The sequence below is a fragment of the Filicampus tigris genome, chromosome 7 (genome assembly GCF_054856515.1).
Source record: "Filicampus tigris isolate MCC_2025a chromosome 7, RoL_Ftig_1.0, whole genome shotgun sequence".
NCBI lineage: Eukaryota > Metazoa > Chordata > Actinopteri > Syngnathiformes > Syngnathidae > Filicampus > Filicampus tigris.
The window spans coordinates 4,288,366-4,302,349 of NC_141223.1; the positions used below are offsets into that span (position 1 = coordinate 4,288,366).

Consider the following 13,984-nt stretch of genomic DNA (forward strand, 5'->3'; position numbering starts at 1 on the left):
CGCCGCATTATTAGCAACTGTGCCTTTCTAATCTCTTATTGATGGATGTGAGTCGCTTCCCACAAAACAGTACAATATCATGCTGCGGTTTATGCGTGCTTCAGCAAGGGACCGCTTTAGCTTTCATTACAGGGCCTGTCATCTAAATCTCCGCTCGGTTTGATGCCACTTGCGCTGAATCCGCCTCGTAAAATGTTTCTGTCAACCTGTTTTTACCACCTTTTGAAGAGCTTATTAGATAAGGGATATTTCCATCATGTCTCCCGATTCTTCAGACTCCGGCACTGCTTTTAAATCATTACACAGTGTAGCATGGCAAGCCTTTATATGTATGTTGTATAATTCCTGCTGCTTATCTCCTCTGCTCCCGTATTCCAATTCACATTACCTGCTCTTTGAATAACGTAAACAGCCACCCGGCGCCTCTTCACGACAGATTTTTGGCACCCGAGCGTCGACGTTGACACTGAGCGGCTATTCAACGTCGACCGTGAGTGCAGCTAACACTCTGAGAAGGTTCCCTTTCCCGTCATTATGTTGACGTGACAACCTGCTGCGGAACACGTGAATAGTTATTACGGTCTGGAACTATGTCATTATCTTCATCAAGTCCGCGAGGTGCGGCGACTCCAATTAACTTGTCTCCGGCGTCGACGCGTGTCGGTACGCCGTTAACCGGGTGACAGGTCTGATGCGTAACCATGGCAGCCAGGATGGAGGTGACGCTGCTCGAGAGCAGGATGAGCATGGACGACTACAAGAAGCTACAGAGGCTATTCTATGTGAGTTTTTTTTTTTCCCCCTTTACGAGTGGTCCCGCATTACTGTGCTGTGTAAAGGAGGTGACATAATTGTGCCTTACTGTAGCATGCCATAGTCACGCCTTGAACTTTGGAGACAAAATCAACCCAAACATATTTTTTTCCAGAACATGTTCTATGCAGGCCCACTAGTTGAAATACGGCATTCTGATGAATATCGCACTTGTGGAATATGAGGAATCCACCCGTTTTTAGCTAGCTCAGGGGGCGGCCATTTTGTCACTTGCCGTCGACTGAAAATGACATAGAAGTTGCGCAATGACCAATCACGGCTCACCTGTTTTCTGAAGCTGAGCCATGATTGGTCGTTCTCTGAGCCCTGAGCAACTTCAATGTCATCTTCAGTCGACAGAAAGTGACAAAATGGCCGCCCCCTGAGCTAGCTAAAAACGGGTTGATTTCTGATATTCCACAAATGCAATATTCATCAGAATTTTGGACTAGTGGACATACATAAAACATATTGGGTTGACTTCGCCTTTTAAGAAATACCTTACAATCCAAAGGGCAGTCTACAGAACCGGGACTTATAATGAGAGTGTACTCATCACACAATACTGAAACACACAATTTTCCCCCCTTCCCAATCAATACATTGGTCACTGCTCTGTATTAAAGTCTGGGATATTTGTTTTTTGGCTATAATATTCAGGATAAACCCCAAATTCAAAAATAATAATAAAATTCATTATTTCAATTTGTGTGTAGTGAGACTTTTGGTCCACTTATGTATAGAATTGAGCTACTGAAATAATACAATTATGTTTTCGACTAAATACTGATTTATTGAGATTCACCTGTATACTATATTTAAAAAAGAAAAGAAAAGCTACTCTTACTTGATCGAGTGAGCATTTCCCATTGTTTATCGTTACATCCATGCACTGCATTGCATCTGTATCAAATGCAAAACACAGAAAACACAATTTGACAGAATTATGCAAAGTATTGATATCTGTGATGGTTTCCTGTCATGTAAATCAGTGTTCCCCCCCCCCCCCCACACACCTTTATTAAGCCCACATGGTTTACATAGGAAGACTCTCGCCACATCAACAAAGCTGTCACAATTCAAGCACATGTAATTGTTTTGCATGGCTGTCACTATTTGAATGAATGAATGAACAAATACACTCTACTTGATCACACACACGAGTTGAATCACGTGCCAAGTCTTGGAACGTCTGACAATTCCCCCGATTTTGACCTAGGTCTCCCCTGGGGTGTCTCGCTCCTTGTCCAGAAGTGAATTCATCCGTCTGGCCCGCTCATCGGTCGGTCGCGGCTCCGAACGGGAGTACGGCCTGTTGTTTGATAGCGCGCTTGGCAGTCGGGGTCAACGCGGCCTCTTCCCCGACATTGACATTGACGTTGCTGCGAAGGAAGAGGGTCGAATGGACTTGGGGGGGCTGCGCTCTTTTCTTCAGCAGGAGCTATCTGAAAAGCTGAAGCACGGCGGAGTGAGACGCGCGCCTCGCTGGAAGCCTCCCCGCTCTCTGACCTGTCCCCATGGAGACCCGGTCCAAAAGGTAAACGGCGGCTGCGCTCCCGGGGAGCCGGAGGGCAGTTGAGTGCGAGTGAGCCAGCGTGTTCATTTGCAGACGCGATGCTTCGCAGCTGTTATGTACAAACACTTTTGACATTGACATGACATGACGGAGAGTCCGGTCTGCTGAGTGTCTTTAACATTTTTAAGAATTGGGTCTCTCATCTAAATGTCTCTGCTCATTTGAGATAAGTGGCTTTGGACTCCCAAAAGTTTTAACATCGATGAATTAGTATGCAAATGAACCGGCCGCTACAAAGTGCCGACAGCTGTGAATAAAGCGACGGTTCACTGCTTCAATCTTTTGGCCCTCAGAATGTCAACATGGGATTCGGTTTTCCCCAAATGGCTGAGAGGTTCTGATGCCTGCAGGTGATTTAAAAAAAAAAAAAATTTTTTAAGGGTCAGACACGCAGTCACCGTGTGTGATGTAGTTCAGTGATTCTCAACTGGTGAGTCAGCATGAGTCAAAGACTGATAGTCACACATTTTAGGCGGTTTTCGGTTTACGCCGGTACCATCGTACAACATTTCAAGGTTTTCAAATGGGATGCAATGAACTAGTTTGCGCGACGGCCGGGAAAAGATGTCGTCACGTGGCACAAAGAAGGAACTCTTGGTGTTATGTAGTGTAATTCCATTTTTTTTACTGCCTCACTGTAGTTTTAGGGATGGACTACAATGGGTTCCGACGTTTGTTCAAATTTGGGTTACAGTGGCGCTGTATGAATGGAACTCTGACCCAAATTGAGTCAAATACTGTATTTAAAGTGGAAATCAACCCAAACATGTATTTTTTTTTCAATAATATGTTCCCAGCAGGCCTGCTATTTGAAACACGGCATTGTGATTAATATTGCGTTTGTGGAATATGAGTTAAGCAGCAAAATGCACCCGTTTTTAGCCATCTCAGGGGGCGGCCATTTTGTCACTTCTGTCGACTGAAAATGACATCACAACAGCTCAGGGCTTAGGTAACGACCAATCACGGCTCAGTTTTAGAAAACAGGCGCGCCGTGATTGGTCATTATCTGAGTCCCGAGGGTGTGTGATGTCATTTTCAGTCGACAGAAGTGACAAAATGGCCGCCCCCGGAGATGACTAAAAACGTGTGGATTCACTCCTAGTCCACAAACGCAATATTTATCAGAATGCCTTGTTTCAACTAGTGGGTTTGCATACAACATTCTTGAAAAAAAATACGTTTGGGTTGCCTTCCGCTTTAACATGTATTCTTGGCGAGTCTTGCTCTTTATTTGGAAAATATGAAAGACGTGCATCGGAAATATGTCCAGTAGTCATATTGGCTACGGTTCTGTTCCCACACGTACCTAATTAAACGCAAGGAACAGGAGTAACCGCTTTGTACTCAAATCATGCAACCGTACGCTCAAACTATTTAAACAAAGAGAGTAAATCTCAGTCTCTGATTATGGAACTATGGACGTCCTCGCTAGCAATATGCTTTTGGCACTGTACCTGAATATTAGTGCCGATTAAACAAAAAAACGAATGCATTGTAATCACAATTCCAGTCGTATTTAAACATCCTCTCACATGAAAAATGCCTTTGGTGTTTTTATAGCAAAACGATTCATCCATTTATCAGTCCGTCCCCTGTGATGATACACTTTCCCTAAATAGAAGAGATCAGCGCTGAGTTATAAATGACAATTTGTGGCCTGTTTGAGTGCAATAGCAGTATTTCATTTCATTGCAGTTGTCATGCTCATCCTCAGTTTTTAAGGAGGCACTTTGAACACGTAAGCCCGTCGAGTTAAAAAATATGACACCCGTGCGTTTTCAGAAATGTCTTTATCGTTGCTCATTTCTGTTAAAGTCAGTCTTAGCGACAATAGGGAAAATGCGGTTGACAACCACGTCCACCGATATAGTTCACTTAAGGCTGCTACAGTGCTAGCACACGACAAAGGAAAACCACAGTTATTATTCCCGTTTTTTCTTCTGTCACTTTGTTTATCGGCCTAAAATGCCAAGTGGCGGAAACGACGCCATCCGCTCTGCTCAGGTGTTGTACCTGCCCAGTTGGGGTCAATACATGACTGTGAGTCAAGGAGGATCCGTGGGGCTGCGGCACTGCACTGACATGTCGCTGACGAGCACCCGACGACTGCAAAACAGCGCCGTCCAACCCAAAGACCTGTGGGTGACGGACGTGGTGCTGCTGCAAAACGTGCACAAGGTGAGCGCGCGACAACGCCCCGAGACCATCCTGAAGTCGAGGTTCTCAACAAAAACAATCACGCAAAATCTTTTGGATGTGACTAGGCTACAATGCTAAATTTACTACCTGGCCTCTGTAGGATCAAACTTTTTATTTGCAAAGGCAACACAAGCATATTTTTTTTATTAATGAAATGGATTAAAAAAAAAAAGGCACATTTTCTTTTTGTTCTGTTTTTCTCATCAAGTAGTTCAATTTAGCGCCACTACGGAGAACACAAGCTCACAGCCTATGAATAATTGTATCATTTTGTTTAGCGATATTTCTAATACAGTATTCATACATTTTCAGAAAATGAATTAATTACGTTTTGGGCCGTGATCATCCTTTATTATTCATTAGGCTTGGATACACTGTGAAATATCACGCAATTATTGTTTCACATAACGGGCTTCTTTAGTTACTTTTAAATGTTTTAATCGTTTGATGATATTTATATTCATTAGGTTTCAGTGTAATACCATTTTTCTTTCATTCTACTTAATTGTAACGTTTGTGTTCAAGTTTTCAAATAGGATTCTGTGCCTTGGAAAGCCTGGCATACAATTTTTTAAAATCTTCGTATTGTTTAATATCTTTGTTATTCCGTCGTATGGATGTATTTCCTCTGTGTCTTTTCATTTCATTTTTTTTCCCCTCCACGCTGCACAGATAGCTGTGTCGTTTACAAGTAAGGAGGTGTGTTTTTATGACATTCTGTCCAAAAAAGACTTCAGCTGCAAATATAAAATCCAGGTAAAAAGCTCTCAAGGTTCATCCAAAAGTACTTTTTTCTTTTATTAATTATAACATTGTGTCATCTATAACGAAAATGCAATTGGAAACGGTTTAACATTTGTGTGAATACTGCCTAAAAATTACAAAATTATTTGCATGGTTTGGCTTCCTCCTTTTCAGGGTTTAAGGTTTACTCCGTGGTGTCTGGACTATTGGTCCGATGCCTCCAAGCCAGATCAAGCTATCCTCGCTATAGGCGACATCGGTGGACAGGTAACACACAGTTGGGAAAACGGAATAATACTATAAAAAAAAAGAGGATGCCAAATGTGACATTGCTACATGGCTTGCGGAATGTGCGTGTGTGTGTGTGTGTTTTTCCAGGTCAGCGCTTTATATTTCACATCGGCCCAGATCTACTTGTTTGAGCGACGTAGTCTGTGGACGGACTCTGATTCCGCGCTCATCATCCAATGGGATGATGTGGTCAAAGGAAAACATCACTGCTGTTACGTTGCGCAACATCAAGCACACAAGCCGGCCTGGGTGAGGAAAGGTAGAACAAGCACACGCGTTATAGTTTGTCACATTCTACAAGCACATCGACACTCACATTGGAAGGTCCACGTTTCCTGCACAGACAGAACAGACACATTTAAAGCGGAAGTCAATGCAAGTATTTTTTTTTTTTTTCAAGAATACGTTCTATGCAAGCCTACTAGTTGAAACAGAGCATTCTGATAAATATTGCGTTTGTGGAATAAGTGTTAATCCACTCATTTTTAGCCATCTCTGGCGGCGGCCATTTTGTCTTCTGTCGACTGAAAATGACATCACAACTGCTCACAACGACCAAGCACGGCTCAGATTCAGAAAACAGGTCAGCCGTGATTGGTCGCTGTGAGCAGTTGTGATGTCATTTTCAGTCGACAGAAGACAAAATGGCCGCCCCCAGAGATGGCTAAAAACGAGTGCGTTTTGCCGCTTAATTTATATTCCACAAACGCAAAATTAATCAGAATGCCGTGTTTCAATGCCTGCTGGGAACATATTCTTGAAAAAAATATGTTTGGGTTGACTCCCGCTTTAAGTATACAGTATTTGGTCTCTTTGCCTGCCATGTATTTTATGAAATATTTTTACTTTTACGCCAGTAGTTTGGTCGATACTCATGCACCCAGTGAAAGGCAGAAGAAAACAAAAGTTCCTGCTAACACAAGACCGTAGCCCTTTTAAATTTGTATTTCTTACATCACAGCTGAAATTAACGATCGATTCCGACTGCCTCCCACTCTCGTACACACATTTCACACAAACGTGTGGAAATATTGATATAATAATATGAGAAGCCACGGCATTATTGGAAACCTTGGTATTGGTGTATCGAGATTCTAGCATGGATCCGGGCATCACTGCCGAGCAATCAAATTTGCACCCTGTGTGGTCTTCTCTTGTTCTAGGTAGGCTGCATCTTCATCTAATATTGACATGTTATGTATTCACGGCTGAATATCTTCAATAGTGAAAGTTAAGTTTCAGGTACTATTACCTTTTGATCAGCTGGTACCAACAGCCTTTTGCATCCATGAGGTATCTGTGCCCATCTCTATTTCTCGAAACATTTTTCCTTTGACCCCTCACGACTTCTAGATCCAGAATTCGTGGATGAAGAAATCCGTCGTCATGTATGCAAATAAGGTGGCAGGATGTCGAAGTTGCACTCTAAAAACAGTTGGGTTAAAAATAGCACAATTTGGGGTAAAAAATGGACCCATACACATATTGGGTCAATTTGACCCACTTTCTTGCATTGTTTTGTACACATTTTTTTTAACCCCAGATTTTTGGGGTTATTTTCGCAGAAAGTTGGGTCAAATTGACCCAAGTTGTGGATGGGTCCATTTTTGACCCAAAACGGTGTTATTTTTAACCCAACTGTTTTTAGAGCGTCGGAAAACGCTAACGGAAACCCCTTTAAATTGATAGCCGGACTGGCCTATAGGCGATTACTATTCGTTCCGGCTGGACAAAATGGCGGATAAAGGGACAGTGGAAGGGTACCCCGGCTGTAGGCGGAAGGCAAAACTGACCATTTTTTTTGTAAAATGCCCAGCTCTGGTGGCTTCCTGACTTGTGTGCGGGGAAATCATTTGTTTGCCATGAGTAGTACTAATAGTTTGTTTAATGAGCATGCTGTTTATTATCACAGCGTAATTAGGGTGAAATATATTTATTTTGGCAGTTTGGAATGACCAAAATCAATGTACTCTTGGTTTAAACGAAAAGATATAATAATGATTCACATTCACTCTGTCACGCGGGCACATACTAAGACTGCATGACCAGGCACCTCTCCGAGTACCCCGACAGAGGGCTGCTCAACGGGGGGGCCGCAAATTCACCATGCAAAACGACAATGATTAACAGGCTGCGCTGCAATAGAAAACCAATTCACACAGCTATTTTTTATTTATTTTTTTATTTCGTGGGCTCGGGTGCAATTCCACCCTGCGCCACATGCATTAAACTGCCACTCCAAAGTTATTATCATTCCCTTGTTTGGTAAATCATTAACATTCCCCCCTTAGGAAATTCACATTTTGTGCCCCAAAGCAAAAATGAAGATGAATTTACATTCTTGCAAACATCTGGAAAAAAAAACAAAACAAATATCGCGTGGACATACGTATTTTCAGACACCGTTGCCGTATTATCACCTTGGCACAATCACACCAGTGTCAACAGTGATGCTCATTTATTCAGCATTACTACTCGAACAACAGCAGCAAATGCAGCCGGGGTGGATGGGGTGAGTCCTGAGTCATCCACTTCCTCAGCCAGACTTTTGACTGCTGGCATCAAGTTTGAGCTGGAGGCCTGCAGCCCCCCCCGCCCCCCCCCCGAGACTCTCCCACTTCAGCTCATCCCGTGTGACAAAGAGGTCGCTTTATTGTATCATTGATCGCTTGCATCATTCAGCCCCATCTCTCCTTTAGAGTCATTGGGCTGTTTAATAATGAGTCAGCGGTTGCATCGTTCCGAGACCAACTTGGCCGAGGGCGAGGGATCCCAATGAGGGGGGAGGAAGACGAATAAGCTCGTAAATAAGCGCAACCGATGGGAAAACAAAGGGAAAGCGAGTTAAGGGGGGGAAACAAAGGCGACAATGCCGATACATTGAAAGTGGAGGCTAATTGCGATTTTTCAGGCAGCGTGCGGATTGCGGGTGTGTGTAAAGAAACCAGGTTTGTGTGTGCCTCAGCGGAAAGTCTGTTTGCATACGTCTGGGTGCTGGCGCTGTTCTTTTTGAAGTTGCCCACCCTGCAGTGGCAACGGGAGGCTTACTATTAGCTATGGATGGGCCACCAGAGTGAGTCAGGAGGGCTACAGAGGGGCTCAAATGTGAAGGAATTAGGAAAAAATTGGGATTGCCACACACACACACACACCCCGGGGGGGGGGGGGCATGGAAGCAGTCTCGGAGGAAGTATCGAGTTTGTAGCCGAGAAATGCCCGAATGCGCATCGATGAATGCTGAGACCGAGTGTTGGTTATAATTTGCCCCCGGCAACAAGAGAGCTGATTTAATCTCTTGCTCTTCCTCTTTCGACTCCAAACGGCAAGAAGTGAACGTAAAATGACGCGCTCGATCGGGCTGAAGCAGCTGTTGCGGGCCGCAAAGACGTCATGATTTGATATGCGGCAGTCGAAGAGGGAAGAAGTCATTAATCAGCGATGAGTCATACGTCTCACTCGGAGAAATCTCGCCGTATTTTGATTCCCCGGAGTGGGAAAGAATTGTTCAAATGAATGGGAAATAATCCGGTGTAAATAACTTCGGGGTTAACCTTTGACCCGAGACTGTCGCATGCCATCCCGGCACCTCGATGTTATTTGTCAGCCGAGCTGTCTCTGATGGATCGGATATCCTTAATCAATGTGTTAATTGAGATGGATGGTGACGCAAGGTCCATTACTTTTTCCTGTAATGCCAGTGAGCAAGTGAAAGCGGCTAATTCTCCGCTGCGGATGTTGTTTTCCTCTATGGTGGATTTTGCGGTCAGCGCATAGGGCGCATGTCTGTTAAAAGTGCAGCAATGAAAGCATCGGCGATGAAGTGTCCAATCGGAGTAAAAGCAATGGACACGGTCTCGTCATCGTGAACCCGTAGCAGGGATGTTTTATATTTACTTTGTTGCCTGAGCCTCACTTGAAGCAATTTCCATCTCGATGGATGGGAAATTAGTATTGTCAGAAGTTCTCAGTAGCAAATATTAAATCCATAGAAATCGATAAGCCACTTGGCAATTTTATCTTAAGTGTAAAGGGGAGGTGAGGCCCACTAGATGGCAATGTTTTTCTCTCTATCTAATGTCTATTTTGTACTTAATACAGAGCAAATACAGAGCAAAATTGTGTTTTATGTTTTTCTATCTATCTGCTCTCTATTAAGTACAAATAAACGTATTTGTACTTAATACAGAGCAATATTGTGTTTTGTTTTTCTATCTATCTAATATCTATTTTGTACTTAATACAGAGCAATATTGTGCTTTATGTTTTTCTATCTATCTAATATCTATTTTGTATTTAATACGGAGCAATATTGTGTTTTATGTTTTTCTATCTGATATCTATTTTGTACTTAATAGGGAGCAATATTGTGTTTTATGTTTTTCTACCTATCTGATATCCATTTTGTACTTAATACAGAGCAATAATGTGTTGTATGTTTTTCTATCTATCTAATATCTATTTTGTAATTAATACAGAGCAATATTGTGTTTTATGTTTTTCTAGCTGATATCCATTTTGTACTTAATACAGAGCAATAATGTGTTGTATGTTTTTCTATCTAGCTAATGTCTATTTTGTACTTAATACAGAGCAATATTGTCTTTTGTTTTTTTCTATTTTGTACTTAATACAGAGCAATATTGTGTTTTATGTGTTTCTATCTATCTAATGTTTATTTTGTACCTAATACAGAGCAATATTGTGTTTTATGTCATCTATGGAAAAGATGCATGTACCTAAATGCTTGTTGCCACCCAAAATTCCATCTGTTCGCTCCTCATCAATCATGATCGGGACTGTTTAATCTCAAGTCACTTTGAACAAAGTACATTTGCTTTTTTTTCACACTATTAATTTAATGTTGTCCGATACATTTGACCTCTTGCTACGGTCCACGTCGCATATCGGACGACATAAACCCATGACGTGAAAGCTTTCTGTGGTATAAACAGCCCAGCGTGGCTCAATTTCAGTCTCCTCTCTGTCAAGGTCTTTTTCACAAGTGTAATCTGACATTGCTCTTCAACATACTTTCTTCTTACATCCCACAGTGCTTTACCTGGACTCACTGGGGGCCTTTGTGTCGTGCAGCACAAGGCCACAAAGCAGCATAGTGATTGGCTGGAAGGAGAAGGACAGCAAGAGCCTACGAGTGACCTCTTCCTTCACAAAGAGAGGAGTCTGGGATATCGACTATCACCGTCAACTTAAACTGATTGGTAAGTAAATTCATAGAATCTTAAGGGGCTGTAGCCCATCTGTCACTTCAAATTTGATGACTGTGTGATTGTATTTAAACTACTAAAAAATAATGACATCATTTGGTTTCATAAGGCCTTCAAATCTATCGCCATCTGTTCCACTACTAATACTTAAGTGTGGGGGAAAAAAAATACAAATAAAAATGTGGAACTTATTGCATATGATCTTTGTGTAGTGACTCGCCATATGGTTTGGTTCACAAATCTGTCTCCGGATGGTATGCTGTAAAAGGGCAAGTGTAAAAAAAGAGATTGGATGAACGCTTTGTTGTTACATCCATTACGGACCAACTAGATCAATGACAACATCACGTAGAGGAGTAGTGTGATTTGACAAAGAGGAAAACGATCTTCCCTCTCCAGTTCTGATAAAAGTGCTGCTACGACATGCCTGTTTTCCCCCGTTCGGCTACTTTGAAACTTGACCAAAAAAAAAAAATGTCTCAAATGTTACGAGCGGCCAGATTACAAGCAAATGAAATATTTGATGTTGTCACGTGACTAGAGCTACTAAAGTCAATACTTTGCGCAATCGCAGCCAAACGTTCAATTTACTTCCATAGACGTGCACGGAGTGACAACAGCGCGCGCTGCTCAATTTGAAGACAATCCTTTTGTCTCGTGTTAGCCACTGCAGGTGTGGATCATCAGGTTCTGTTGTGGAACCCCTACGTCACCTCCCAGCCAGCGTGCACACTCACTAGCCACATTGCCCCAGTTACGGCTGTTTGCTTCTTGCAGAAGAAAAAACAACTGCTAAGCTACTCCAGGGATAAGGTATAGCTTGTGCGTGTGTGTGTGTGTGTGTGTTTGTTTACGCAGTAAAGAAAAATGATTACGGAGAATCATTGTATTATTAATTTTGATACCTTACCGCAGAGGAATGGAAAGATTTGTTTCACACTGCTGCCTCCATTTATTAAAATTATGGCCACATTTCCTTCTCGGTCGGCTTTCTTTTCTGTTGCACAAATGATGATGTTTGCCGCTCTTTCTCCCTCCTGTTGCAGCAGTGTGCATGTTTGCCTTCTCTTTTGGATTTTCTGAGGGGAATAAATATTTTAGAGGTGATTTATGTTCCATCTGCCTTCTTCTTAAACACCATCTGCCACTGCAAGGAGCTTTGAAAGCTTTACCACACTTTCCTCTGGAAGTGTTCCTGCACCAGAGACATTCATCTTGTTTGGTGCCGTAAACCAATATGGCAGACTTCTCATTAAGAGGCACTCTGAGGCATGCAGTGCAGAAACCGGGGTGGAGCGGTCATCCATCTTTGGTCATTTTTTTTTTTTTTTTTTTTTTTGTTACTCTGATTATTTTTAGATTCCTGTCAAAATGATATTGCAGTTTATTTGTGTAAATGTAGTCAACCTTGCGCTGTAATATAAACTCCCGGCATGTGTTCTCTTTGTTCAGGTTCTTTGTTTATGGGATGTTTCACGTCAGCTCTGCGTTCATCGTCTGGGTGGCGTTTTCCCAGCCACGCGTGAGGACACGCGCACACTCCTGCTCCTGATGGAAGAGCGCCAACTCCTGCTGCTCACTTTCAACAGCCTGCTTGTCTTGCTGGAGAGCATGAAGGAGGAGACGAGGACCAGCGGTCACGAGCACCCGGTCACCTGTGTGCTTTACAACAGCCTTTTCGGACACGTGAGGGTTCAGTGTGCAGTGAAATGAAAGATTGTGTGGATGCTAGCGATGTCGCGATATCGCGATATTGCGATATTAACATTGCGACGTCGTGTCATGATATTAATCGCAGCAAATCTTGTTTAAAAGTGCAAGTTATTTTCCGTTTATGCAGTTCCAGCACCCTCTGGTGGTTAGTTTATTAGTGCAGTTTAATTTGATGCCACCTATGTTTAAGACCAAGGCTAATCGCCGATAGAGCGCATGACTGGCCAAAGCTATTCCTTTGTGAATGCTGTTTTAGTACAAAAACAGAATATTGTGTTTTTATTTTTTTTAATGCGGGCTTTTTTATTTTCTTTTTATTTTAACAATATCGTGATCTTTTACACAGTACCATGAGCTTTTCATATATCGCCAACCTCCCTACAACATTGTGATAATTATTGTATCGTGAGGTTCATATTGCTGCGTTATCGTTTCGTGACATCCCTAGTGGATGGATGGCTGCACTTCACGTGTGGGCAAGCTGATGGCTCAAATGTAGCAACTAGCATGAACTAGTTACTTACGATGAAACTGTACAGTAGTACGCTGCAGAAGGGGGGCTTGGATTGCTCATTTGAAGCAGAACTCAATAGAGTTGACTGACAGTCTGATGGACGGACAGGTTGCCTGATAAATATTAGATGGAATAACTGATGGACGGACAGACAGCTGGACTTTAGCACCTTATCAACTGACTGTCAAACTGATTGGCTGACTGACTCACGGTTGGATTGCCTGACTGACAGACTTACCGAAGAAAGGACCGTTGAAATGGACAGGGTGGAACAGCTGATAAATAAAATCTGCTATTAGGAATACTCTGTCTAATCACGCGTTCCCGTATTCCGCACGACGGGTTTAATAGTGTAAAGTAGAATACAATTTGGTAGGGTTGACAGACTGATGGACAGATGAATTGAATCCCTGTTGGACGGACTGTATTACTGATTTACGGACTAACCGGATTGATGGACAGACTGACGGACCGATAGAGGGAAGAACTGCTCAGTCGACTGATGGATCGACTAACGTAGCGACTATCGAATGACTGACTGACTAACAGACTGATGCGTTGATGGTTGGACGGACTGACTGACGGACAGACTGTTGAATGTACTGATGGTCTTAACTGATTTACTTGCTGATGGACTGACTGACGGAAGGCTGGATGGACTGACTAATTTTGAGCGTCTTTAGAGAAAGCATATCGTCTCGTTTCAATAATTAGCTACATGTGTAGATATGGTATGTACTTTATTGTTATATTTCCGGAAATACACATTTTAAATAAAATAATTTAATAGTGTAAAAAAAAAAAAAAGAAATCGTACACCAACTCATATAAGCCAATCCTAGTCAAGACCCCCAAATATATAGACAAGTAGGAAGTATAATATTCATTACCGTGAAGTATAATGAT

The 13,984-nt window shown here is 42.4% G+C and overlaps 1 protein-coding gene across 3 annotated transcripts in view; it reads left to right on the plus strand.

Annotated features, from left to right (window-relative positions):
- The window catches only part of LOC147144475 (cilia- and flagella-associated protein 337-like), a 24,625-nt gene continuing 10,641 nt past the window's right edge, over positions 1-13,984 (plus strand). For 2 of the 3 annotated variants that reach the window (XM_086035315.1, XM_086035317.1), the window contains exons 1-9: positions 1-782; positions 2,033-2,350; positions 4,397-4,570; positions 5,264-5,347; positions 5,510-5,602; positions 5,714-5,885; positions 10,678-10,845; positions 11,516-11,664; positions 12,304-12,537. In XM_086035315.1, coding sequence (XP_085891441.1) covers positions 702-782; positions 2,033-2,350; positions 4,397-4,570; positions 5,264-5,347; positions 5,510-5,602; positions 5,714-5,885; positions 10,678-10,845; positions 11,516-11,664; positions 12,304-12,537 — 1,473 coding nt within the window. In that variant the 5' untranslated portion in view covers positions 1-701. The remainder of the gene's footprint in view (positions 783-2,032; positions 2,351-4,396; positions 4,571-5,263; positions 5,348-5,509; positions 5,603-5,713; positions 5,886-10,677; positions 10,846-11,515; positions 11,665-12,303; positions 12,538-13,984) is intronic. The other variant, XM_086035316.1, reaches the window with a different exon arrangement.